Source organism: Haemaphysalis longicornis, unplaced genomic scaffold, assembly GCF_048455015.1.
Source record: "Haemaphysalis longicornis isolate Haplotype H1 unplaced genomic scaffold, Haemaphysalis longicornis Haplotype H1 scaffold_1, whole genome shotgun sequence".
Lineage (NCBI taxonomy): Eukaryota > Metazoa > Arthropoda > Arachnida > Ixodida > Ixodidae > Haemaphysalis > Haemaphysalis longicornis.
Window position 1 is genome coordinate 183,261,369 of NW_027526203.1, and position 27,933 is coordinate 183,289,301.

At 44.6% G+C, this 27,933-nt stretch overlaps 1 protein-coding gene across 3 annotated transcripts; it reads left to right on the top strand.

Moving 5' to 3' along the window:
• LOC144139929 (phosphatidylcholine:ceramide cholinephosphotransferase 2-like) lies at nt 1-27,692 on the top strand. Of its 3 annotated transcripts, none has more exons than XM_077672160.1 (7): nt 1-130; nt 497-1,101; nt 10,605-10,722; nt 13,413-13,569; nt 15,515-15,690; nt 20,052-20,214; nt 25,649-27,692. In XM_077672160.1, exons 2-6 carry the CDS (start codon nt 602-604, stop codon nt 20,199-20,201), a joined length of 1,101 nt encoding a protein of 366 aa, XP_077528286.1. In that variant the 5' UTR covers nt 1-130; nt 497-601; the 3' UTR covers nt 20,202-20,214; nt 25,649-27,692. The 3 variants fall into 3 exon arrangements, with proteins under 3 accessions (XP_077528286.1, XP_077528292.1, XP_077528281.1); XM_077672166.1 differs by having other exon boundaries at nt 20-172; nt 20,052-20,222; XM_077672155.1 differs by having other exon boundaries at nt 20-172.
• The last annotated feature ends 241 nt before the right edge of the window (nt 27,693-27,933 follow it).

The window sequence follows — 27,933 nt, forward strand, 5'->3', positions numbered from 1 at the left end:
GGTGGCCTCTATTGGTAGAGGCGCGAATCATCGCTGCGTTTTGACTGGGAAATCATGGTGGCGCCTGATTTTTGATGCGCGCTACTAAAGTGACTTGCATGGAAAGCCAGGCCAAGTCTGCGCATCAGCGGTATGCTACGCACTCCGGGCGTAAAAGGTCAAAAGCAGAATTGTATGTTCCTTTTGTTTTGTTTTTGGTGGGGCTTTAATTGAAGTCACCTCTCATGCCTTTGCCTTTGAGTCTTGTAAGCGAGGTCAAAGAGCGCGTGAAAAGAGGCCGGAGTACTGACCTGCCCCGCCTGCTAATTGTCGCATGTGCGCCGTACAGCCAGACTAAACACTCTAGAGCCTGGGAAATCAACTTTCGATCAGTCACCTCTTGCATTTGTATTCCGCAGCTGTACTGCACGCTGCAGCCAGTGTGGAAACGCTGTCGAGAGCCAACCGCGGAAGACTGCAAAGGAAAGCTGCAGGTTGCGTTTGCCCTTTCGTGCAGGCAAGCAGGCGTGCCAGCAGCGACGGGGGGCGGGCCACTGAGTGCGTGCTCGGTGCAATGCGTGGAGGCGACCGCTGGCGATAGGCGGCGGCGGGCCGGCGCCCCATGATTCAGGTGATGGACACCACGTTGTCGGCGACGGGCGCCGAGGGCCAGCCGTTGCTGTGCAACGGCGCGGCCTCTGGCGCCTCGTCCGGCGTGGGCAGCTCCTCGGGCTTGCACCACTCGTGGCCCGACCACCACGCCGGCGGCGCCGACGAGTACCGCAACCGGCACGACAAGAACGGCGGCCTGCTGGCCTGCGACACCGTCATCAACCTCGGCACGGCCGCCTCGCCCGTGGAGCGCAGCGGCGAGCCCCGGCTGCTGCAGGAGAAATGGAAGACCCTGGTGGCCTTCACCTTCCTGTCTGCCAACCTGATCCTCAACCTGACCTGCCTAGCCATCGTGCACGAGCGCATCCCAGACCGCACCAAGTATCCGCCGCTGCCGGACATATTCTTTGACTTTTTCCCGCCGCTCGACTGGGCGCTGGACGTGTCCGAGTCCATCATCATCTTCTGCATCTGGACCACGCTGGGCCTGCTGCTCATTCACCGGTACAGGTACGTTGCGCCGCACTGAGCGTTGCTTTGGCCACAGCATTTATTTATTCAGGAATAAATAAATGCTGCTAGCATTTTTGTGCACGTTTTCTGCGTTAGCTCTTGTCGATATTTCAGCTTCCTTCCAACCAAGATTTCTGAATCTTGGTTTGAAGCTGTGCCTATTGCCAACTATTAACCTGAAGAGACTTGCTTTTCCCCAGCTCCTGCTGAAAAGAGCTAATTGAGCTCCAGCAACAATATAGACGATGTATTGCCGTCACTGCTTTGTCCAAACTCTGTGAATTATATTAGGAAAGTTGGTTTCTACATTGGGTAACCCGTGTGCAGCCTGTAGGGACACCACTAAAAGTCTCCTAGCAACTGTTTTCATCCCAACGTTGGGTAAAGCAGCGAGATCAAAGGGCCGCTTTTCTGCAGTGCCAGACACAACGACCAAAGTGTGAGAATGCCTTTTGTGTGTGTGTGTGCGTGCGTGCGTACACCCACCCAATTTTTTACCAATATCACGGGAGCGTCGACCGTTCGGTCGATCAGCGCCGTATGATGGAGTGATACGGCAAACTCGGCGAGAGTAGCCGCATGCGCACTAAGCAAAGGTCGCTGGTGCCATCATCTGCTAGGCTTTTCCAAGAGCAGATGGCCACCCCCGATTTTTGTTATTTACTTATCACACTGCCTGTCATACTCGAAATTTTTCTTCAAGACCAGGCACATGGCGCCAACTGAACACAGTGTAATCAGCGTTGCCGAACGAACCTTGCGCTGAACGAACCTTGCGCTCGGCAATGCTTATATTACTCTGTTTTCAATTGGCGCCACATGCCTGGTCTTGAAGAAAAATTTCGATTATGGAAGGCAGTGTGATAAGCAAATAACAAAAATCGGGGCGGCTGTCTGCTCTTGGAACAGCCAAGCAGACGACGGCAGCAGCGGCCTTTGCTTAGTGCGCATGTGACTACTCTCGCCCAGTTTGCCGTATCACTCCATCACGGGGCGCTGATCGACCGAACGGTCGACGCTCCCGTGATATTGGTAAAAAATTGGGCGGGTGTACATCAGTGATAATTTGTTTTTGCAAAGGCAGCATTGAAAATTGGCTTATTTTCTATCAAAGTACCCATGAGTATGGCATCTCATTATTCTTTACTTTTATTTTTCGGATGATCCACTGTGCGCATGCATGACCACTGGGCACCGCATGACTGTGGAGAAGCCTCATTTCGTATTTGCTTAACTCCACTCCATTTACTTGTTCAGTTCCTGAATGCTCAATGTCATTGTGCTTGCTACGAACCTATTTATGATCTGTGATATCAATGTGCAATTGTGTGAATGTTGCTTCATAGTCATAACTTTGTAGTCTTCATCTTCCATGTTGTTCACGCTTCAAATGGTGTGCGCTGGCCTCACAGGCACTATAAGTGTTCTGTGGCAAAGAAATATGAGGGAGCGCTGCCCTTAGTTTGCGTGGCTGCCGCAGGAACTGCAGGCTTGCATGGAATGGCCAGTAAAGTTGAGTGAATTAAGAAAACACGTGGTTCACAGGGAACTCGTGTTCTCCATATGCCTTTAGCAGGTTTTTCTTGAAGGCTAAATTGCTCAGCCTTGTCCTGTCACATGCACTGATTTCGAAAACTTGCACGGTACGCGTGGATATCCTTAGATACACGCATTGTAAAAGGCTGCAGATGCAAAGTGCTGCTTTAGCGTCAGGTATTTGTGAGTGCAGTGCAGTTGAAGTAGCCTGCAATTTACGTGGCAGTTCCCCCGGGTGGATGGATTTCAAATGCGCATATATTTGTTGTTTGATCAAGTGTAAAAAAATCAATGCATGAGATGATTAGTCCTGCGTGCAGCTACGAAAAGAATAAGACCTTGCTCTAGTTAAACATGCAGTATAATCACACAGCACTCCGAAACCATGAAATGAAGAACAGAAAGCAGACTTGTATGTAAAAGTACTTAGGCTGCACCAATCGTAAATCAAGTTCAGTTTAGTATTGTATACAATTCTGGGAAGGTTCAGAAAGACCAGCAGATTAATATGTTCTGCTGGTGCAGTATTGTTGTATAGCTGAAGGCAAAATTCAAGCAGCAGGCAGTTTTAGGCTGATTAGTTAGTCAGGAAACATCATTATTAATATATACATGTTTTTTTACCCATGACCGTGAGTGTAGTTGGCTTTAAAACTTGCTCAATAACAGAACTTACAGCATTGAGAAAAAAAAATGCCTCCAAAAAGCGTAACATCAGATGCCAAAACAAAGGATGCACAAGTGAACTTCTCGGTGCACTGCTGTTCATATTGCCAGTAGATGATGTGTGCATCCTAGCACAGGTAGGAAAAGAGCTCATGTCAGTGTAGCCAGTGAATGACTTGGTAGTGTACTTGTTCAGTGTACCAGTGAACGACGCATATCAGTGTACCAAGGAAAACCTCAATTCTCAGCTTTGTCCCTCGACAGTAGCGAATCAGCTTTGCCATCTATAATGCTTGTAAGGCCAGCCTTTGAACCTGGAAGGTTGAATTCCAAGAGAATTTAAGTAGGAGATGTAGCACTCGACGACACACAGCTCTTGAAATTAAGCCAGAGCGACCAGTCCGTTCCAGGTTCTCTCTTCTACTTATTTTTTTTTTTTTTTTAGAAGGGAATGCAGATGGAATGGCCACTGTCGCATGAAAGGCTTATGAGGAGAACTTAAAACGTTTGTCTAGCTTGTGAATGAACTTAGCACAAGGGCAGCATGTGTGCTGCCTTCTTTTGGTGGCACTAGTGTTTTCATAAAAGTGTCATAGCACGTAGCTGCCAGGTTTTATTGTTGCGGGAGGGCAAACTGTTCACTGAGCCATCAAGGATAAAGGCAGCCCATATGGTGGACTCAGTTGCTCCCCTGTACAGAGCACATCGAGTGACTGTTTGCATTCAGTGAGAGTTGTAGAATCTTCACCCAAGATTTGAGATGCACCACTCAACATTTTTTCGAGTCTAAAATGAAATGATTGACAGATAATTACTTAGCTATAAAGGTGTAATGAAACTGGGTAAGGCCGTTTTTTTTTTCTTTCTGTTACGAAGCTGTGTCCACTGCTTTCTTAACATCTGTGGTTGTGGCTGGGCTAGAGAAAGCAGTATTCCGATCATCTGTCTATCTGGTTGATGTTGCTTCTTGGGAAAGGGCAGCATATCCTGACCTTTTACCTTTCGGAAGCACTAGATCAGGAAGCTGCCTTTAACAAGAAAGTGTATCAAAAAGACTGTGGTACACTATCTGGAGTTTAGTTGGAATGCACCCATTCTAGCTGCATGGCTTAGTTAAGTACCGCCACCTGCACCAACAAGCTGAATGTTGCAAGCTGAAGACACACTTCGCTTGGCTTCTACAGTGAAGCATCTCTTGAACAAGCTTTGAGAGGCCTCGAAAAGAAGTTTGTTCAAGGGAAACTTCATTGCACTGAAGCTAATTGCCACAGTGGGTTATTGAAAAAGCAGAAGCAAATTGAAACCCAAGTTGTTAGTTTGAAATAAGCTTGGGCGGCTGTTTCTTGGATAAGTCTGAAAAGCAGTAACACCTGCGCACATGACAGTGGGAGCGTGATCAAGAGTTCCAGGTCTTCCTAGTTATTGCCTAGCCCTTCCCAGTGTGGTGTGCCTCATAACTTTATTCTGTGGGTGCATGAACAGCAAGTTCAAACTTTCTTTTATACAGTGGACTCCCGTTAAGACAAACTTTGTTAAAAAGAACACTGTGGTTAAGATGAACAACATTTTTGCTCTCTTGTAACGTCCACAATGCAAAAAACCTCTGCTTAAGGCTAATTTCTGATGATACAAATTTTTATGGTCCCTTCGAGTTCATCTTAACGGGAGTCTATTGTAATATATATAGGGTATGAAGTCCTTAGAGAATTTTTTATGGGTATATGTACTATTACCACACAAATTTCTTATTTCTGCTTTAGGTGAGTGCATTTCAGAATAACCCATAACGAAATCCCATTACAATCTTGCTACTATGCACATGAGGCTGTGAAAAGTAAAAAAAAAAAAGTATACAAAAAGCATAAGAACCAAAAATTTAGCACAAGTCACTACAGCTTTTGTGTACTGTGCCTCACTTCGTAAAAGATTTAAAATTTTGTACTTGTAACTAAGCAGGTGCTCAATGTCGCATCATGAGGAACAGCTGGATTGTACCGGATGTTTTAGACATATAATGTGGCCTTGCTTGCTTTTGGTGTGTCTTGCTTCTCATATTTTTTCTAGTTCTGCTTTTTTGTGCACACTGCTTCTGACAGCGTGTGAACATTTTAACGCAAAAACCCTCGCTGTCCCGTCAAGCTGCCTTAGTGTGACATGTTCCCAATTGGCAGTTCTAGTGGCCCAATTACCACTCATGAAAGGCCTTCCCAGGCGAAAAAAACAATTGGAGGCCCAATTGGACCTGTTGAAAACACAGTTGGGCCAAATGGAACCGTTTGCATTTTCAAATGGTTCCATTTGGCCCAACTGTGTTTTCGGCAGGTCCAAATGGTCCTCCGATTGTTTTTTTCGCCTGGGTTAAACAGTGACCAACCCATCTCCAGTTTTTTAATTGTACATGCAGTAAAGCCCGCTTATATTGTAAAATAGTTCGATATAGCGAAAATTCGATATAGAAAGTGAAGCAAAAAAAGCTTATATGAGAGCAATGTTACCGACGGAGTCATGAGCTAACGCTGAGCTCTTACCACCGTGCAGTTCACTATTGATACGACACTTTCTCGGAAAGAAAACAATAATTTATTGGGGCGGAAGAACTGTGTGAGTGTAGCCTGCTTCTTGGAGCGCAACGCGTTGCTGGTGACTGCTTGCTCCGCGGTATCTAAACAGTCAAGCACAAGACCGCTGCCCTCAATGGCACTGCAGTATTGCCGTAGCAGGGCCACGGCAGCGACGGCTTCGCTTGTGCTCGGAAGCGGTACGGAGTCCTCGGCGTCTGATAGAGCGGAGACAAGCATGGGTACAAGCGAATAACGGCGAACCCAGCGAACCGAGCAAGTGCGCGCAGCGAGTGGCGCGGACTTGAAGTTCGGTGACACCGCAGCCCGCAGCGCCCAATGTGGCGCTTTCGGCTCCAACGGCATGCATGCATGGAGCCGCGTGGAGCTGGTCATGAGCTGGTCCCATGGAGGAAATAATACTTTTCTTTCCTCCATGGCTGGTCCACTCTGCCACGGCCGGTTTGGACGCGCCCAAGCTGGCGCCGCTGCGCGCCGATGTATTGCGGGAAAGCCTACCGCATGCCTAAGGAGAGCGAAAAATCCCGCGTGGAAGAGTTCGATATATATCCATTGTGAGCAAAATCGCGTTCGATATAAAAAGTTTTAAATACGTGTAATTTTTACCAGAATTATACAAGGGTTCGATATAGGCAATAATTCGATATATCCGTGTTCGATATAAGCGGGCTTTACTGTACATGCATGGATGCCTTTAGCTCAGGTCTAAAAAAACTAAAATGGTTTTGTCAATTTGCAAGTTATGGGAATTGAACCCAAACCCCGCTCACTGCATCCAAAGTGGGAACCATAACTGCTTGGTCACGATTCCTTGCTGATGAAATGACATGCCAGATTTTCTGTTCAAGTTTCGGGGCCTATAATAATTAGGAGGTGAGAAATAAAAATTCATGGTGGCTTGTAGATTTCGTTGCTAATGGAAACAGCAATGCCAAAAAAAAAATCTTTCTAAAGCTGCCCCAGGCCTATGCTCATACACTCACACATACGATGCACTATTGAGGAGGATCGGCATTAAATGGAAAGGCTAATTCCTTGCTACAGAGATTTGGAGGATCATCTGCCCCAGGTTAATACAAACACACGGCATATGCCAGCCCTGGGGATCGACCAAGAATGCATAAAATTTATGTGCCATGGGCTCTGATCACGAAGTTGTTAGCTTCTGTGCTTGCTTTTCTAAACTGCGTGCTTGTAAGGTGGTTTTTGCATTTTGTGCACTCGATAACTTTCTCGGGGAAAGATAGACTGGCATTCAGTCGATCAGGGAAAGATCGACTGCAGTGTAGGGACTTCAAATGTGCAAATGCGTTATTGGCTATAATGACCACTAGAAAATTTAATGAAAGCAGTAAAGTTGATGTCTGGGCTAGTTGGTTCCACATGACTCAAGCTACAGTGCAGTAAAAAAACACACAAGGACAAGAAAGGGACATATGCAACGCTAATTTCAATTGATAGTTTATTTGGGAAACATTTATATACATGTAAGATAAAGATAAACAAATATTGAAACGCAGTACACTTAATCTGCCGGCACTATAATCTGGCGGCACATTGTAGAAATCATAAAGGCATACTGAGGTTTGAGCAATGCACAGTGTTGGGCAGAAGTGCCAATCAGACAACAAGAGAAATAATTGAAGCGGAAGAGATTGTGCGGTTTGGTGACGACTGCATCAGTGTGCCTTGTATCTCTCTCACTGCGAAGGAACTCGCATACTTAAACGAAGCGCGTGTTGCCACTGGACGGCAATGGCACACGGATTAAGTGTGCTGCGTTTTTATCTTTGTTTATTTTTATCTTTGTCTGCTCGCTTTCAAGCTGTTGTTACAATATCTTACATGTATATAAATGTTCCCGTGTTAACAAACTATCAGCTGGAAGTAGTGCTGCGTATGTCCCTTTTTTGTCCTTGTGTTTTTTACTCTGCTGTAGCTTGAGTCATGAAAGCAGTGTTTGTATTTTAGGTGGGTTTTTTTACGGCTCAGATTTATTTTTGCAAAAACACGTGGGAACAATTTTTCAAAAACTTTCTTTGGTGCAGGACTGCAGTCTGAAGACACATATTAGCGCTAAAAGACAGGACACATGATAGGAACACACAGGACAAGGCTAGCGTTTATCCTGTGTATTTTTATCTTGTGTCCTGTCTTTCAGCGCTAATAATATTTCTTCATTATCACATAACCAACTAGCCGAATTTTTCACCATAAAAGTCTGAAGACGTGTTTGTCTGGGTGACAGCAGCGCATTCAATGTATGCCACCCTAGCCTACTTTCTTAGCAGGCCTTCAATTTTCCTGACTCAACTCTACTTGTGCTGTTGAGGTGCATTCTGTGTAATTTTCTCCTAACTTGTTAAAAGCTTAAAAAAAAAAGAAATATTGAATCTTAGAGCAACAAACTGTATTGATTTGATTGATTGATTGATTGTAGGGTTTAACGCGCCGACGCAACGCAGGCGATGAGGCGCGCCATAGTGGAGGGCTCCGGATTAATTTTGACCACCTGAGGATCTTTAACGTGCGCCGAAATCTCGTACACACAGGCATTTTTGCTTTTCACCTCCATCAGAAAAGCGACCGCCGCGGCCGGGAATCGAACCCGCGACCTCATGCTCAGCAGCGCAACGCCTTAGCCACTGAGCCACCGCGGCGGGTAACAACAAACTGAATAACAACCCTTCCTTGGGAAGGGGTTAGACCACGTCACTGTTTTTAGGTTTTGGATAAATAACTAATTAGCAGAAATGAAAAAAATTAACAAGCCTGAAATTTTAAATTACAATAGCAAATTAAAAATCTTGTGGTATGATCAAATTTCAATGAAAACTGCTGTGCTGGGTGTCTTTTGATGCTCGAAGTATTTGTAACTGAGAAATGTAGGTACTTAATCAAAACAGGAAAATATAGTGATATGGTCCACCTCATGCTGAAGAAATATTAAGCAGTTAAAAAACACAGGTGCTATGCTCATGACCAACTGAGAGACAAAAACCAAAAAGGCCTACATCGCTTGCCAAGCATAACCCATATCCTTGGCGATTGAAGAGAAAAATTAAAAAGAAGCGAGTTCTCGCCCACCATGGTTGAGCTCTGTTTCTGATCCCACCCCCTCCCCCAAGACATGTGACGGTGCACAAGGTTGCTTGAGCGTTGTCCGAGGATCACACATTGCCCTGTTCTTGCACCACACACAGCAGCCTGCAGCTGGCTGCTGCCAGTCGTATCGGGAGTTTCCACTCTGCTTGAGGAGCGCTTTCCATGAAGAAGAAATGACAGAAAACAAAATGAATATAGGCCATCGAGGACTCAGCCTTACAGTACCACTTTGGAACAAGAGTTGGTTCCTGTTTACTTCAGCAGGTTTATTTCCCTTGGGTGGTGTCTACGTTCTCTTTTTCCCAGGAATTTACTACCGTTGTCAGAAGCTATGCTCTCTGCATATGTAGAGGAGTGTAATTGGTGTCCAGGGATTCGGGAATACGAATAGGTACAAGCTGCATTAGGAGTTGAAAAGGGTAAAATTAAGGCAATCTTCCTTTCCTCAAAATTGAGTTGCAGTGGAAGGGCAGCAGGCTCTGCCCCTCAGCTCTACAAGAGCAAAAAAAAAAAAAGACCAACAAAAGCAGCAGAGGTTGTAGTAAGCTTGGAGAAATCTACTAGTAGCAGGCAATGTTTTACTCTTGTATGTGTGCCCTCCATGCATGTGCTGATGTCTGGTCCTCTGCTAAGTGACCTTGTCCAAGGGCCACACGAGGCCATGTGAAAGCGCCTTAGTACCGTGAAGAGTATTTTTTGCATTAAGTATAGCAGGTACACCAGAAGAAGTACCACGATTGATGTAAAGACTATAGTTTCAGCATTGTGTTTGTGTTTGCTAAAAGTAAGGAACAGTTACGCAAAACCCTGTTACATTTTGACTGCTTTTCTGCACTTTGTGCTACTTAAAAAAAAAAGCAACTAACAGTAGTGTGATGTGTGCCGGCTGTAGGCCACCTCATGGCTAATGGGCAAATGTGCTTGAAGCATTCATGACCGGGAAACAGCTAAAAAACATTGACCCAAAGATGTCTGCAACTGTGATGTGTAAACCTGTAAATACCCAGTGAGAAATTTGTTCCCACAGTTGATGGAAACATTTTTGTTTTGCTCGAGAGCATTGTGTGTGTGCTGTTTGCTCCGATCCAGCTGGGAAGTGTGTATTGCCAATAATGCCTAGATGAAAAGCAGTGGGATATTTGTCAGATACAGAAGACCAGGGGTCGGCACCCTTTCGAGGTGGAGGGCCGAGTTGCATGAAGCCAACATGGCAAGGGCCAGACGACAAATTGGGGTTGAGAGGGGGGGGGGGGGGGGGGGGGGGGGGCTTTTTTTGGACCGTTAAAAAAAAAAAGGAAGTGAAGACTATCAAGCTGAGTGTGAAGATTGGGGGAAATGCCAACTCTAAGCAGTTTTGCTTTCTCCTTGTCTAACCCCATTTGAGGTTAAAATTGTCATGTCAGCCTTCAGGTAGGAAGTGACAAGGGTAGGAGGGTTCTGAAGTTGTGCTGGGGGCCGCATAATACTTCCCCACAGACCGCAGGTTGCCGACCTCTGCTTTAAGCTATTCAGTGTCCCCACGGGGAGAAAAAAGGGCATAAACAAGTTGTCCCAGGCTGTCTGCATGATGTGTTGAAGCTTAATTTTTGTATTCCTCTCTATTTCACTTTGCAGGTGGATTGTCTTGCAACGCGTTTTCTTTATCATGGGTCTTTTATACCTTATGCGGAGTATTACAATGTTTGTCACTCAAGTCCCTGTTGCAAGTACAACGTATGTCTGTTCTCCAAAAGTAAGTTATGTGTTTCCTCTTTTCTGTTTTGTTGTTGTTGTTACTTAGACACAGTTTCAAAAGCAATGAAAATGATGTGTAATTCTGTAGATGATAGATGATGCATGGCTCTTGTCTAATTTTATTTGGTGACTCTTTTGTTATGCATGCTGTTGTCCAAATGTAAAGCCTTTTTGGTAGGAGTTGTTTAGTGATATGAGGTTATTCTGTTGACTGGTGCTTAAATAAAGGGACCTTAATGTCAGTTTCATTTATCAAGGGTATCTCATGAAGTTTTTTGTGTACAGAAGCAACCAATTTCTATTTGCTTCTTCAATTTGAACATCAATTTCATTGAATTTCTTTTTTACCCTTGACAAAACATTTCTGCTTCTTTGGGGGGGGGGTGCAGGACATTTCTTTTCCTTCAAAAATATTAGCTTATAACGTTCTAAAAGGCTCAGGAATGAAGCTGTTCGAAAGCCTGCTTTTATATATTACTTTATCAAGCAGAATGATTTATCATGGGCATCTGTAGGCTTGTAACAAGACGAAAAACAGGATGCATGCAATCTGTTAGGCATAAGCTGTTCCCTCTTTGGTGCGCCATCTTCTCTCTCGAGCTACCACTATGCCTTCTGGCTTTCCTTACATATTGCAAAGGTATCGTGCTTCCCTCGGTGGGGCTCTTGGTGGCGGCGCTGAGGTCATGAGGCTGGGAGGCAATGACACAAGCTGCAGGGTATCCCGGGGCCAGATTGTGAAGAGGGCCCTTTCTTTTTTGCGAAATGACTCCTAAAGCTAAGCGGTAATGAGTGCGAGCTCAATTTCAGGTAGAGTTCAAACAAAGGGAATGGTGTGGCTCAAGTTCTCCATGAGTCGGCAGCATCCTGTGTTTGATGTGTCGGCCATTCCAAGAGACCATCTTATTGCATGGAGCTTACCCAGGGAGGGGAGCCAATACCTTTGGCCGCAACAATAATGCGATTAAGCAAAGTGCAGCATTGGGCGAGTTGGTTATCCATCATTACTAAACAGCGCAACAAAAACACGGACTATAGCTGAGGTACACAGGTGTGTGGCGCGTCATAGCACCGCTATGATGAATCGCTTGTTTTGTTGTGTGCATTTATGGCATGTGTGTGTAGGTGTGTGGGGTATAAATATGTGTTTTTTCAATAAAAGATCAGTTGGAAGTCAGCGCTCGTCCTGTGTACCTCAGCTATAGTCCGTGTTTTTGTTGCGCTGTTTAGTAATGAATAATGCGATGATTCGTCAATTCACATCTGTAAAAATATCAAACCCTGTGGCTAATTTGGACTAATGTTTTTAGTGTGGTTATGGTTTATTTATTTATTTATTTATTTATTTATTTATTTATTTATTTATTTATTTATTTATTTATTTATTCAGTTACCCTCAAGGCCCGAGGGCATTACAGAGGGGAGTGGGTACGTACATACATGTACAGCATACAAATCAAAATACAACAACAGAAAAATTGCAATCAAGTAACATCGCTTGCTACAGGGTTGAACTAAGGCTACGTACAAATAAAATTAGTGACAGCAACTTTAAATAAAGCAGCATCTTTGATACCAACAATATCATGAGGAAGATGATTCCAACATACAGAAGTTTTTGGCACAAATGACTCCTGAAAACACTGGGTATGCGCTGACGGAAGTCCTACTTTATAGCGATGATCAATGCGAGTGGAAACGTAAGTTGGTTGGGCCAATAATCTATTTCTGAGTGATGGATTGGTGAAGTAAATTTTATGAAATTGACACAGCCGAATCACTTTCCTGCGAAGAGACAGTAGGGGTAATGCTAGTGTGGTTTTCATTGATGTGACGCTCGAGGTGCGATGGTAATTAGAAAGGATGAAGCGCGCTGCCCGATTCTGCACTCGTTCTAATTCGTAGATAAGCGAGTCATGAGTATAACAAATCGACATTAATTTGTCCCGCAACCTAAGTCTGCCTCTGACAATTTAAAGCACATGCCACCAAGCCAGGTTATAGCAAACACTCGGTGGTGATTTCCCCAGCCAAGTGTTTGTCAGGATGTTGTTTCAGTAGAAGGCCAGACAAAGTTTTGTCTGCGTTGATGTGTGGAGGGTGGTGGAATGGTGTGTGTTGCTGTGATGAAGAGCTGATGTCACTGTTGGTGGAGATGGCACTGAGAAAGGGGGCTGGTGGGGTGAGGATAACAGGGGCAGCAGTTGCATTGCAACATGCAGTTGCATTGGCATTCTTAAGCACAGGATGTATGCTGGTGTATGATAAAAAATAAGAAGTAAAGAAGCTTCAGGTATAGTAAATTACTCAAATGGCAGCAGTTCGTGCTATGTACTTTCAGAAACTGTGTTGAAATAAAGGTTCAAAACCATCAACCTCCGGTGGTTGTTTTTAACAAGCATGGTGAAGAACAGGTTCAAGGCCTTCTGTTGAGAGGTTGGAGCTATATCTCAATATACCCGAGTAATGCTGCACAATGGGGGCAACTGGGTAATCATGATTATAAACTGTTCATATTCGATGATGCGTGTACTTTATATGCAGCACATTTTTTGACTCAAGCTTGTCACAGAACTTGCTTTCCCAAAGATGATGTTTTTCTCTATCAACATGTGATATCTACAGTGTGCTGTGATCAAATGAAATGAAAATGAGTTTGGTTTTGTGCGATTTTTCTTTTCCACCCAGGCAAATAGCACCAACCCCCTGCTAATAATGAAACGAGTTGCCCAGCTGTTGAGTGGGTTCGGACTGTCCATAAATGGGCAGCACACCTTTTGCGGAGACTACATCTACAGTGGGCACACAGTCATTCTAACCCTCGCTTACCTCGTCGTCAGGGAATGTAAGTGGTTTTTTTCTAAATCTCTGAATATACTTATTGAGTGCGTACTCGGTCTTTCTTTCAATGCACATGTATGTCAACACGGTGTTTACAATTTGTTGCTCATGATCCTGGCATTTTATGTAGTCTAGCAGTATGAAATGCAGCAAGCGTTTCTTGCAGCAAACAAACTCAGTGGCTGCTTTTTTTTTAGCACAACTGATTCAATGAACGCGAAATAATGCTGAGTTGAGTACAAGTGTGTTGCTCTACTTCTTCCCTGGGGGTTTTGTGATAAAACCAAAAAAAGGTTTGGTTTGACATTTCACACTTGCCTCATACTTTTGGATCCGATTGCCTCACGACTTGGAAAAGTAAATCTACAATTATTCCCCCCCCCCCCCCCCCTTCAAAAAAAAGACATCTTTATCTTTATGTAGAAAAAATTCTAGATGGTACTAGGGTGAACTTTTTAAACACCTCTCTTACCTGTAGTGGTGATTTATTTTTGCTAAGCTTGCCCCAGAAATTGCAGACATTGGGCTTTTAACCTGAAAAACATGTGAATCACAACTGTAAAAGTCTTAATGGTCATTGTGTTGACAGTACTATATAAATGTTGTGAAATTAAATATGCGTGTATTACAGCTGACAAAATTTTAACTTCGACACTTATGATGCCAGTTAAAAAAGAAACATCTGTCTCTTTTAAACTGCATACAAGTTGAGAACGGCATGTTGTCTTGGGGAAAAAAATTACTTTCTTGTGCATCTGTCTTGTTTCTTTTTACTTTAGAGAGCGCAGAGAGAAGCACTGTGCCGAACTTGCAACTCATTTATTGGGAATGAAACAGTTGTGTTTCATTCGCAACAAGTTAGTTGCAACTTCAGCGCAGTCTTTGTCCCTTGTCTTATTTTGCGCGCTGCTATCTGTAAAGTGTGTACCAGCACACCCAATTTTGTGTGTCAATCGAATTTGTTTAACTCTCCTTTCAATTAGCCCACTCACATTGCATAGTACTTGCCTGTTGTTTTTGTTTTGCCATTCTGCAAGTAGTTGGTAAGGGCTGGCCGTCCCTAAAACAAAAGGACTGCCAGTCCTTTGTTTCTCACTGGACAGCTAATCCAGTTTTTTAAAGACAGCCTTGACTGTGCAGTTGTCCAATTAAGAAACAACATTGTTTAAAAACATTCGGCTGCCTTTCATGGTTGCACCTTAAAAAAGAACCTTCCAGAGGATTCTTAGATATTAAGACTACTTTTGGGAGTTGTCAATTCAATTTGACTATGTTGGTCTCATGTGGGGAATACGAAGGCCAAGAATCTTATTGTTGTTACTAAAGGTATGACGGTGTAAACTGAATTAAAGGGGCATGTTGGTTTAAAATCGGAACTTTGTTTTTGTGTGAAATTCTGTATTTAAAAGTCTTGACAATTTTGTGGCAACTTTGATTAAAAATATTGCTTTGTTGGTGTGAGGCAAAAGGGGGCTTTAATTATTTGGCGCAAATGGGGGAGTGGAGTAGTGAGTAGGCGTGTAATTGTGAAAAAGCAGTTGTGAACATTTGAAGCCCAGGCTGACCAGTGGAAAGAAAAGAAACCACTGTTTGATCCTGGACTTCAAACACTCAGAACTTGATTCAAGTTGGACTTCCAAACTAGGTATTTATGTTTGAGCCATGCAGAGTTATCAGTTTTTAAGTACAGCAAAGCGTATATAAAGTATATGAGATGAGGGCCATCTTACCATCACGTTTACTTGAATAAATAAAAGGTTTAACCTGAGTTGGTTGTGGCCTGTGCAGCATTTATTAAATCGTATTGTTAAGAGGTGCTGTAGTCTGTGAGTATATCTCTGATACATATGTGTGCTGCTTCTCATGCCTTTGCACAGTAGCTTAGCAGCTTCCTTCACACTTTGTGCCTTAAAAATCTAATTTCTTCTTTTGCCCCGGTGCTTGCGCAGATTCCCCCCAGCGCTGTAAATACTTGCACTTGGTCTACCTGGTCCTGAGTTCAGTGGGCATATTCATGGTGCTACTCTCGCGTGGCCACTACACCGTGGACGTGGTCATTGGTTACTACGTGACCAGCAGGGTGTTCTGGATCTACCACACGCTTGCAAACAACATGTCTCTCAAGGTATGCACCGGGCCAAACTTCTGCTGATGTTGCATGCCACAGGGGGCGGGGGTGACTGACGTAGGGGTGAGGTGTCCAGTGTGAGCCAGCAGCCTGAATTTTCTTTTTCTCCATTGCTCGTGTGTAGCCATCTCGTTGGGAGTTCCCAAAATTGTCCCTTTTCTAACTGATCTGTCCTTCGGTGAGTTTTTGGCATAAAACTGTGGCGCAAACTTCATCACTTGACCATTAATTTACAAATACACTCTTTTTATTATCTAATGACATGCATCAAAGTAATTCTCAATTGGCTAGCCATTACGTTTGATGCTATCATGGTCTGGTAAGTGTTGAACTGGGCACGTCCTATTTAAATGTATGCAAGCCGATGCGAGTGGTAGTGTCATTGTCAGGGCTTTACACTGAAGGGCTTGTTGACCCAGGGTGTGCCAGAACAATGCAACAATGCTTCACTTGGGCATACTGGCAGGTTTTTCCGAGGCACATGCCAGATTGTTAGTCGTAGTGTGGAACATGACGCTTACGTGGGTGCTACTAAGGGCAGTTGGTAGTTTGAAAGGTGGGCTTACAATTTTTGGGTTTAACTGCATAGGATTTCCCCTCTGTATTAAGAAGCTGTGTTAACCATTACCTACCACCTTGTCAGAGCAGAAAAGGTCTGATGCTTTCTTTTGGGTGGGGCAGCAGTTCAATCGCCAGATAGCATTTTGTCACATCAGACAGCTAGCACACTGCATCCTACCATTTGACACTCTCGTGTTGATACTTGTGGCCGTAACTAGTATACTTAGTATTGCATCGGAGTGAGTGGCTGACAGGCGCCCTATTGGGATGGTGTTAGGTGGCCAATGAACATTATGTGGCCACTGCAATACAGCTGTTGAGCTGAACCTGATCACTGGTAATTTTGTATTTAAATGAGTTCCACACTTGGCCCCAGAAAAGTCTCGATATGCGCATTGCAAAACCACTCCACCACAAGTCAGTCCTGCTCTTAGCACACGCCACAGTGGCCTGGTAGCTACGGTGCTAGTCTGGTATGCATGAGGTCATGGGTTCAGTTCTCCGCAGTTGAGACTATATTCCTAATAGAGGTACAATACAGAAGTACTCATATGCATTAGGTGTTGATGAGCATTAAATAATACCGGCTGGTATGAATCATTGCACAGCCTCCCGTTACGTTATGCCTCATAGCCCAGTTTTAGCTTTTGCTCGTTAAACCCTGAATTTCAGCCCTGCTCCCAGTCTTGCTTCCTAATAATAACTCCAGTAATCTTTAAAGAAGTCCTCCCGCCCCTCTATCACACCCGCACCATGGTTCTGTGCTTGGTTATGTGTTGAAACTGGGACCGGAAGCAAGGTGTGGAGGCCTGAAGGACACCTGCTCTCGTTTGGTGTGCCCCTAATAGTGCTCCTAATTGGTGTGCTCCTAATAGACCCTTTGCAAAACGGCCTGAGTACTAGCGGAGGCGCAGTAAGCCATTCCGGCAGCACTGTGCACCGCCATCATGAAGGAAACGAAAACAGCGAAAAGGCAGCAAACTCATAGCAGCTAATGTCCGCCGCGGCGTAATAATGGCATGCGATTCTCGTAAAGCTGTTTTTCCCATAACTGAGTGGGAAAATACCCTTGCTACTCTTCCTTTGTTTGAAAAGCAGGATATTCTGAACTTTTATTTAAATCAACTGACAGACCCTACGAGATCCTACAATTTCAGCGTGGAATACCGTCGTCTGGGATGACGATCAGCAGCAGACTAATGCAGGATTTGTAACTAAGAACCAGTAGCCTTACCACTAGTCATCAAGTTCTAATTGTGTTTATTCGATGTGCCCTTGCCTTGTCATAGTGGCCTCTATGAATGTACCATGAGAGGCGTGTTCTTTGCTGTGCGCTCACATTGCCACTGTACAAACTTTCTAAACCATTCACGGAAAGGACAAAAGCATACAGAAAGACTCTGCTCTTGTCTCCACGAAATGTTCCGAACAAACTTTCGTTGCCTTGCAGACAGTAAAATATTGTCCCTGATCTCTCTTGATTGGTGCGATTCATCTTTTTTTCATCTGTGTGTAAATTGGAAACACATGATAGGACACGTGCGAATCAGTTATGCAAGTTATAAACATGGGGTGTATCTTTCACCTGTATCGCATAAGCAGTACAATTTGTTCATTGCATCAGGGGGTTCATGCTTTACATCAAGATTTATAGAAAAGCAAGATTCTGATTCAGTTTGAGTACGGCATGGTCGCGGCATGGTATGCGCCGTTAACATCATGAGAGAATGGAATTCGTATAATGTAAAGACAAAAAAATAAAGTCCTAGACCGCATTCCCGATCTACTGCCGTTGAAATGTCAAAACAAGCAGAGCGAAACATGCCTGCGGGCTCGAATTTTAGGCTGCACCGACACAACTCTCCTGCCTGAATGTTTGTGTTAAAACTTCGGCAGTCATGATTCGCACGTGAAACTGTACCACAAAACAGTTAAAAAAAAAAAAAAAAAAGGAACAGATGTTGACAGAGGTTCACAGACGTCGAAACATCCATCAGCGCGGGCAGAGCGAAGCCTGAATGCAGGCTCGAATTCGCCTGCACCGAAACAACTCTGCTGCCGAAATGTTCGGCGCTAATAATGGCGTCAATCGTGACTGGCACGGGAAACACAGCTCTCGAGATAGTGTATAAAGAAGAAACATTGCACTGGAGATTCCCAAATTAAAACTGGGGACGTTAAAGGTGCGCGTCGTACGAATCTTTCGCCCAGCATCACTGCACGTAAACATACCATTTGCAAAAAGGCACGTAGCAGTGCGTGGGCATTGTGCCTTTTAATGCTACAAGAGCACTAGCAGCGTATACAAAATAACCAAAAATATCTCTTTACGAGGTTGCAGAATGGTGAAGCGATGGGCCAAAACGCGTAACCACAAAGGCGCTCCTGCACTACGCTTCCTTTATCATGGTGTCATCGCATTAACCACCAGTGTTGCCACCGCTGAATGTTCAGTGTGGCCCACCTTTTTGCAAAAGGTCTATAGGGTTTCATTATGGTGTGTGCATAAGGGCACGTCCCCTTCACCTTCTGTGCCATTACCTGTTTCTTGTAGACGACTAACCTTGCAGCCCTTTCGCAGCCCAGCTATGAAAAACTGGTCAGTAGCATATCTCGCGACTACGTTTAGCATTTATAAAACAAATTCCAGTGTGCTTCTGTTCTTGTATTTCTTCTTGCGTAGTGATTGTAGTTGAGCAAATCCTCGTGGTAATTGCAGTTACAGCAATTTACCTCTCAAAGGCCCTGGTTGCTAGATGCTGGTTGTTCATCTGTCTCCATTAGTCAACATATGACATAATAATTATGGCAGACTAACCCTGCTGTTCTGAATCCCTTCTCCACTCGAAACTCCAGTCAAGGAGATCCTTGAAAACGATTTTCGCATGTAAAGACAATGACACTCAGCCGAGTCGAGGAAACACATGGAGTGGAGGACTGACTCAGAATACGGCAAATAGTTCATGGCGAATAGCTGCAACAAATAAATGGAAGGTTTTGTGTTGTTTTGCGTTACCTAATAAACATCCTTCGTTACGGGGGTGGCAACTGAAATTTATCCGTCCATGTTCTCTGGTGCACCTGAAACGTTTTTTTTTTTTTTTTTTTTAATTGCGGCTGTTCTTGTGTTAATAATTTCAAAAGTGCAGGAAGCCTTTAAAGGCATCATTACAGGAACTGCCTGGCTGGCCAGTTCCATACTGGTGAAATTATGACACCAGCTGTATGCTGCATAGGATCAGTTCAGGCCTTAAAGAGAATGCACCTCCCACAAGGAAGTAGTAATTCCTTCTTCCAAATTTATGTTCGCATGGAAATACTTTTCTCAAAGCAAAAACGTGCAGTGCCGTTTGACATTGTACATTGAAAACTACTCAGAGAGACAATGGCAGAACGGTGGAGGTAAGGGGCAGATGCTTAGGAGCAGCAATTCACCTCTTCCAGACACCAGAAACAGTGCTTATAAAATTTGCAGCTAAAGGACAAATAAATACTGATTCAGTGCATTACTTTCGCTACAAGTAAAATTAAATGAAAGCTGTTAATGTTTTTAAATTGATGCGATAACTTTGTGTGCCCTTGTCATTCGGCGACCCGCTTAGCAAGTACATAGATGCTTAAATTCATACTCTGACTTGCCCTCTGCAGCATACTAGTAGTGCTCAACACTTGTTTGAAAATGCTGATGCATAGAGCATTGTACTTGGGAAGTTTCATGTGGTGTTTAAACGTTCCCAGTAATTTGCCACTGCCGTTTCCTGGCGATGACTCGGCAACCCTCCTCTGTCTCCCTCCAGGTTGCCTCTCAGAACAACTACCTGTCGCGGTCGTGGTGGTTCCCGTTGTTCAGCTACTTTGAGAAGAACGTCGGCGGCGTGGTGCCTCGCCAGTACGAGTGGCCGCTGCCTTGGCCCCGCAGGTGGTTGCCGCGCACTCGGATATCCTAGCACCGCACACAGGGTGAGAGGGTGTGTGCTTTTCTCTCACACGGGGAAGTGGAAGGGACAGAACGCGTGTAAGACCTGTTATTTGATTTGATTGTAGGGTTTAACGCGCCAACGCAACGCAGGCGATGAGGCGCGCCGTAGTGGAGGGCTCCAGATTAATTTTGACCACCTGGGGATCTTTAACGTGCGCCGAAATCTCGTACACACGGGCGTTCCTTTTCGCCTCCATCAGAAAACCGGCCGCCGCGGCCGGGAATCAAACCCGCAACCTCGTGCTCAGCAGCGCAAGTAAGATCCATTATAACAGTTTTGTTCCGCAGTGCTGCCAGTCACCAGAGTTTGTGGTGGTTGTGATAGAATCTAGTGGCGGGAAAAACGTCTTTGGCCAGATTGTAGGCCTTCAAGTAAGCCCAGGTTCTCTTATGGGTGTGAACAGAGGCATTCTTCAGTCCCTGTTTCATCTCGCTCTCAAGACCAGGGGTAATGCGCAGCCCCCATTGCTGCGTGCCACGTAGCGTTGTTGGATGGCACTTGTGTTTTTCTGTTTTCTCTGCACAACAAGCACCCTTATGTTGTCTCTTCCACATGACATTGAAAAAGAAAAAAAAGACATATCCAAGCACAGAGAACATGCCTGAAAGAGCAGTATTGCTTAATTAAAAGCAGCTAAACACAGAAAACCAAGGTGAATAGTAAAAAGAGTTGTGCAAGTGACACCTTCTGACATACTAAAACTGCTCTGACAATGTTGCACCTGATCCCACTTTTTCCTTACGGCATTTCTAGTCGCCTTTGCCAGTTTTAAAATTGATTTGGCAAGTCTATGGTTAGGAACCACTGAGCTACACTAAAATGGAAAGCTGGGCTCAATTGCGTGAAAGCATGGCCGAAACATTGCGCTCATAAAATGGGGGCATTGAACCGGAGACCTGTGGACTAGTGCAATAATTATAATAATTCATGCGTATGAAGTGAAATTTGATGTTAAGTTGGGTGATGAAAGGTATCAACGTTGCTGAAATAGCAACATGTGGAAAGCATGCGCCTATGAGGTATGGGGGAAGAGGGGAAGGATGGGAGGGAGAGGGGAGAGTGACCGCTCCACCACCTTGCATGCACAATGTTTGCCATGACTCCTTACGTTGGGGTGCAAAGTGGTCTATTACCAATACAATACTGTGACTTTCTCTGTTATTTTTCTTGTATAGTTTTTGTTGTATTAATTTACTGCGTTCTCAGAATAACACTGTTCATAGCTTTCGCTACTGCTGCTAAGTTTTTTTCTTCTCTTCTACTCGTTAAATTACAAGGGGTCCCATTACAGTGCCAAACTCTGGGACCCCTTTCTGTATAATATTTTTTCACACATTGTATACTTCGTTACAAATAATAAACTGAAACTGAACTGAACTAAACTGAACAATATTTGCAAGATTCAAAATTGAGTAATCCTTAAGGAACAGCATTTCCCAGTTTGAATTTTTTTAATTAAGTCAATTTAAGTTGTCTGTGCCATCTAGTGCCCAATACAAATTAGCTGTGCTGCGCAAAAAAAAAAAAAAAAAAAAAAGGTTGGCCTCAACGGCGCGCATATTGAATGAAAATATTAACGGGACACTGAACGCAACCAGCGAGTTGGTTTCAAATAAAAGTCTGACCTTCCCATAGCCATTTTAGGGTTGATTCGGTGCTGTAAGATGCCTTAATTTCTGAGAAATCGCTAATCAAACAACACATTTCCCTTCCTCATTTACCTTGCAGCAATTACATGAATCAAACCAGAGCTGCTGTTTGTGTAACAGTAAACCAGAAGCAAGCGAGGCAGCGGGATATAGAAGTAACCAAATACAACGCTACCACGTATTACCAAGCGGTTTGGTCAGTTTTGGTCAAATCAGTCATGGTTTCCCGAACTCCTTTGTTCTTTGCTGCTCCGGTCCAGTAAGCAAAATGTTTCTTCATGAGACCTGTGATCCGTATTGACGCTCTGTTGAAGAAAAGCATATTGTCCTTTTTAGGCCACGCGAAGGTTGGCGTCAAACCAACCGCTCGTGCGCAACCCCCGCATAGCAGTACCGCCACAAACCTGGATGAGTGGCGCCAACCAGCAGCAGCCAAAAAAGACGTTTCCTATGCCAGACATTGGACGCACTTGAAAATACTGACTTTAGCCAAAATAAGCCTTCCCGTGCTTTTCTAATGCAGCAAAAGCACAAAAAGGGTCATAATAAAAGTGGCTATGCACACAGCACTGTACAAGGGTCGCGCAATTATCTGGCGGAGTAGTGCCACCAGGTATCGCACCACCGTAACTGAAATGAACTTCTTGGCATTTGGGGTTGCCTCCTGGTCTTATCATCTGCCATCTGTGCTCGCGTGATATTGTTTCTAATTGTAGGACGAATTGTGGGATATTGTTTCTAGCTTTCTTTTTGTTCTTCGACATTCTAACATGACACTACCAAAACTTCAGTTAAGCTTATAAACTTGTGAAGGTGTACTGTTAAAATATTTGTCACGCAATTGTAACCACTTCCGGTGTAAGTTGCACAATATAGCGAGTGGTGTTTGGGAAAACAGGAATACCTGTTTTCACATTTTCTCTATTCTCTACCTTGTATTATTAGAAAAGGGTACGCATAAGAACGGTATATTCGTGTTCTCGGTGAGCTAATTCTATCAATCTAGAGCAACTTGTATTTTGTCTTCAGTGTCCCTTCAACACTTTCGTGACCGCGGAAAAATGATTGCTTTTGGGTGTTCCAGGAAATGTGTTTTTCTTGCCACAGAAAATGACTAATGCCGTGAAGTGAGAGATACGAAAGGATAGAGAAAGAATAAGGCTTTCCAGCAGTATTAATTTCAAACAACAGATTTATTACACATTTTATGAAAAAAAGTTATCAAAACAAGAAAAAGTAATAAGAAAAAAATTAAGAAGACCTCGATGCTACTTTGCACACGGTAGGCATAAAAACAGGTTGGAACTACTATACACTTTGAACATAAGACTCTTAAAGAATAATGCTGCGAAAATGAGGCTTGTAAGTAAAAAACAAAACAAAAAGGAAGGTCTAAAGAAGGAATCAGCACATTAAAAAAAAAAAGCCTTTGGGACGCCGTGGGTATACATACTCTATATGGCCTTCTGATTGTTTTGTACATGTTCATTTTTATTCAGGAGCATAACAAAATGGCTAATTGTCATGGTGAGAGCAGGCATTGAATACACATAAGCGTAGTGTGCAGATTGCAACAGAAAAAATTATCAGCACTCTATTTGATGATAGGCAGAGTTTGTGGCCTTGTCCATTTCCGCCCTTGGAGCTCAAAAATCAAAGGCCCTCCCCTGCGGAGGCCAGTGGTTTAGAATACTACTTTTGTTTTGTTCAGAACGCTAAGGTATTTGGTTCTCTAAAAGTACTATGTTTGTTTTGGTTGCACATTCAATATAGGCCTACAAGCAGTCCTGTGCCAAAGATCTTGAGCCAGTGTTGAAACCACTGTAGAGTAAAGCCAGCGAAGCGGCTCATGGGGACCACTTAGTTTCCATACACCAATAGCAGAAATAGAAAATTAGGACTAGGCCATGTGCTGTAGAGCTCATTAAATATACAGCCCCGTGAAAGCAAGATTTTTTTCTGTGATTGAAACATGCATCTGACTGGAATTCATTCCACTGAGGTGTATTGGCGTTTAGTCAGTCTAGTACCATATTTACTCGCGTAATCCTCGCACTCGCGTAATCCTCGCACCCCTAATGTGAGCCACCAAAACTTGGATTTTTTGGTTCCTCGCATAATCCTCGCACCCCCAACTCTGCAGCGGCGCGAAAGTTGCCTGCTCGCGAAACCCGCATGGTGAACGCGCTCCCTCCCCCGCCGCCTTTCCGTTCGGCGGGGAGCGCTGTGTATCCAAGGCCATCCAGGTGCCCTAACAACCTGCATGGCTACTCCCTAAAGGCCGACCTCCATGCAGCGAAATGTCGGCGAAAAGGCGGCGAACGTCGCCCGGCAGCGGCCGCTCTGCCGCCGGCGTCGAAAATACGGCTGTTCGCCGGCGATCTACGCGAGCTAGATGTCGAACGCGCGGCGGCGAACGCGACCGGAAGCGGCAAACTGCATTTTGAGGCCGCAGCCAATCACAGCCTCGTACTTCGTTGTACTTCCTGTCCTGTCTTCCGTCGGCGGCGTTCGCTGTGTCACGTTGCATGGAGGTTGGGTGGACGAAAACTGAGCGGCGCGTCAAACCACGGCGTCCGCCGCGCCAAGTTCGCCGAGAAACTTCGCTGCATGGAGGTCGGCCTTAACAGGTGCCCTTAACTCGCTACTCACACTGTCCTTGAGCCAGTTTCGCGTGTGCGCAACTAGACAGCGTTCGCGCAGCCCGCTGTCGTGTCGCCGTCGTGGTCCCGTCCTCCTCCCTCCCTGTTTTCCTCCCTGTTCTGTGGTCCCGTCGTTGAGCAGCAGCAGTCAGTGAGTCACTCACGTCAGTGGTGGATAGCTCGCTGCCATTTTGAGAACTTTTTGATCTCTTTGTTTTGTGCTTGGTGTTGCTTCGCCATGGGGAAGAACGCCAGCTACACTGCCGCTTTCAAAGTGAAAGCGATTGAGTACGCGATCGAACACGGCAACCGCGCTGCAGGCAGGCACATCGGCGTCACCGACTTCAACGTGCGTTACTGGAGTAGGGCACGCACATGACGACGTCGAGATAGGGCGCGCGCCAGAAAGCAAAGGCGGCAATTTCATGATCACTGATCGACGGGAGACTGTTTGCGTTGTAAATAATAAAATAAAAAGAAATAGCTGCTGTTGGCAACACTGACCTTACATATACAAAAAACGACCGCTACATTTAGCGGGAATTGCAGAAGGCAAATTGGCAACACTGTGCATCGGCTTTTTTTTTCCCGCATAATTCTCGCACCCCTATCTTTGCATTGACTCTTCCGAAAAAAAAGTGTGAGGATTATGCGAGTAAATACGGTAATATTTTGGCAGAATATCTTTGAAGAGTTTATTGAATTGATACCTTTGCTTGACTGAGATCTTACTGCACAAGCAGTTAATAGCGTTTTTCCAAGTTCACAGTGCTTTTTTATGACATTCCTGTCTTCATTAGGCAATTAAAACTCGCAAGTAGCAAAAAAGTTTAAGAAAAATGAATTGCTATTGCGACAAAGTGTTTTATACTCTGGCAAATACCCTCTAATATTCAGTTCAAAATCTCTCTGGTACCTGGCACTCGGGAAATTGTCATTTCATGGTTGCTGTATTCATCTCTAGTAGAGCTACTTCAAAAAAGGGTGTATGCCCGCCGTTGCCGCTGCATCCAAGTATTCTGCCAACTGCTACAAACATTGCAGGTGTTGTGTACTACCTGGCCTTCTTTGATGCATAGCACGTGGTTGGGCTAAAGACTGGGATGGTCTCTTGCCTGCACAGGTTAGGACAAGCAGCAGGGCATATGAATCTACCATGGTGTAAAGGACGACTGGGGACAATGCTCAAGAGCCCGTGCGGAGGTCCGTGTGCGCGTCGTCACCCCTGGCCAGCAAGCCGTCTGCGTGCCCTGCGCCCAGTGCTTCTCAAGCGATCGCCCGGGGCCGCCGAACACGTGTGCTGCTTTGTCTTGTGCGTGCCTCTCCTGATCTGCTACTTTGACAGACAGTCTGATGCAACCAAGGAAACAATAAGCTAATTTTAGTGTGCCCTCGACCACCACAGCTTTCTTTGCCCGTTTTTTGTCTGCTGTGGTGCGAGACCTCCCCCCTCTTCTCCCTTGACGGCTACTTACACTTTGTCGTCTTCTCTGCGAGTTCCTCCTCCAAAAAGACATTTGTGCACCCTGTGCTCTGTGTTATTGCGCTGTTTGCTGGTTCAAAAGACTCGCACATTGTCGTCGTTGCTTTTAGTAGCTTGTTGTACCCATGTTTCTTCCGCATTGCCTTGTTCCTTTTTAAATTGTTCTGTAAATAGCACTTTTATGCTTCGGAAGTCTCTCTTTTCTCTATCAATTCAAGGTTGTTTTCTTTCTTTTTCCCCCTCTCTCTCTCTCTCTCTCGTTGCACAAGCATGTACAGTTCTTGACTGATAGTGAGGCAAAAGGAAAGACAGCTGGAAAGCTTCAGCAGGTGTAGGACTTTCAAAAGTGTCAGATTTTTTGCTTCAATGGATGTAAAACCTTCAAAAGCGTGTCAAAATTTTGCCACATTTTAACACATTTGGAGCCCTTTTTCATTTCTACTTTCAGGCACTGCGTTTTTACCGTGCTTTCTGCAAGAATTTTTTAGCTTGCTATTGCAGCGAAAATGTGACGTCAAAGCCTCACTTTTAACAGCCTTTCTTTGCTTCTCCCACGTATGTCACAATTTGTGCACCTTACCATGCAAAACAAAAAAAAAGATCGAAGAGGTGGGTGTTGGGGTAATAGGAAAGTAAAAAAAATGGTGCCAATGTTACCTCACTTTATCTTTGCTCTTGGTGTAAGGGCAACGAGGATGTTTGCGATCGATTGAAAGGATGGGCTACTTGAATTTCTTTCTCTATCTCCCTCTCTCTCTATCTCTTTCTTTTTTATATATATTATATATAAATATATAAATATACCTAAGCTTCAGCAGCTTCTACCACGTACCAGGGATCGAATCCTTATGCAGTATTCAAACCAAAGTGGTGCACCGCCATAGTGGTGCTGGGGGTTACCACTATGCTGACTCACATCGATTTGGGCCGCCAAGTGTGCCCACAGTGATGCAAGATGGCGCTCCTGTGAAGCACTCGACAGTTAATCACCCCCTGTGAATGTGCTGCGGAAAGGGCTTACGGTGTGAACATGCCTTTGCGAGGGGGAAAAGAAAAAGACAAGGTGCACGGGCTGCACGGTGAGCGGTGTTTGGCCGGCGTCCTGCTTTCAGCGCAACCACAACCTGTCTGTGTCGAGTTTTTACCTGTAGATGTGTCTTTGTGTGGCTTCCGGTACAAGCCGCGTCGATGTTTAAGCCTTATACACGAATTTCCTACAGGTTGTGCTTGACATGAGAAATGCCTTAATGTGGTCTCTTCTTCTTCTTCTTCTTCTTCTTCTTCTTCTTCTTCCTCCTGTAACGTAAGGTTCGGACGTGCCATCCCGCACCCTTTTTCTAACGCTTTGTTTCCATTCCTTTTCCGTGCCTCTAGATCTGCATGTGTGCTTGTTGTGCCGTCGCCTTAACACGGGCAATGGAGCGAGGCTTTCTGCAGGTGGCTTTAATGCAACAGTAAAAAACAATTGGAGCGAAAAAAAAATGAAACAAGGCCAAAGTTTGTGGCTTTTTGGTCATAAAGCTGCATGCACACGAAACAGTTGCGCAAGTCAATATTTGTCTCTGTCTGTGATAACCAGAGCAAACGTTATGCAGGTTCTTGCGATTGCTGTGTGTATATTGGAAGTAAAAAAGAAAAGTCCGTGCGTGAAAGGTGAAAATAAATATTTTTCGTGCTCGGCAAATGTGGTTTGTCTAGTGTCTCATGGCCGATGATTGTGAAGCTTAGAAATTCACCTAGTACTGAGGTCAAATACTTTCCGCAGCAGTGTGCACACTACGGCACGGCACCATGGGGCTCAAAATTACAGGCTCTGACCCCTGACTGCCAAGGTGGTCATTGCATGGAAGGTGGATGGCGGCAAAGTCTATCGTATGAAATTTTGGTGCGTTTTAAAGCCTTGGGTGGTCTCTCTCTTTTTTTTT

Coding starts and splice junctions, on each gene's coding strand:
- LOC144139929 (XM_077672160.1), top strand. CDS start 602: ATGATTCAGGTGATGGACACCACGTTGTCGGCGACGGGCGCCGAGGGC. Junction 1,102..10,604: donor CTGCTCATTCACCGGTACAG/GTACGTTGCGCC, acceptor TTCACTTTGCAG/GTGGATTGTCTTGCAACGCG. Junction 10,723..13,412: donor CGTATGTCTGTTCTCCAAAA/GTAAGTTATGTG, acceptor TTTTCCACCCAG/GCAAATAGCACCAACCCCCT.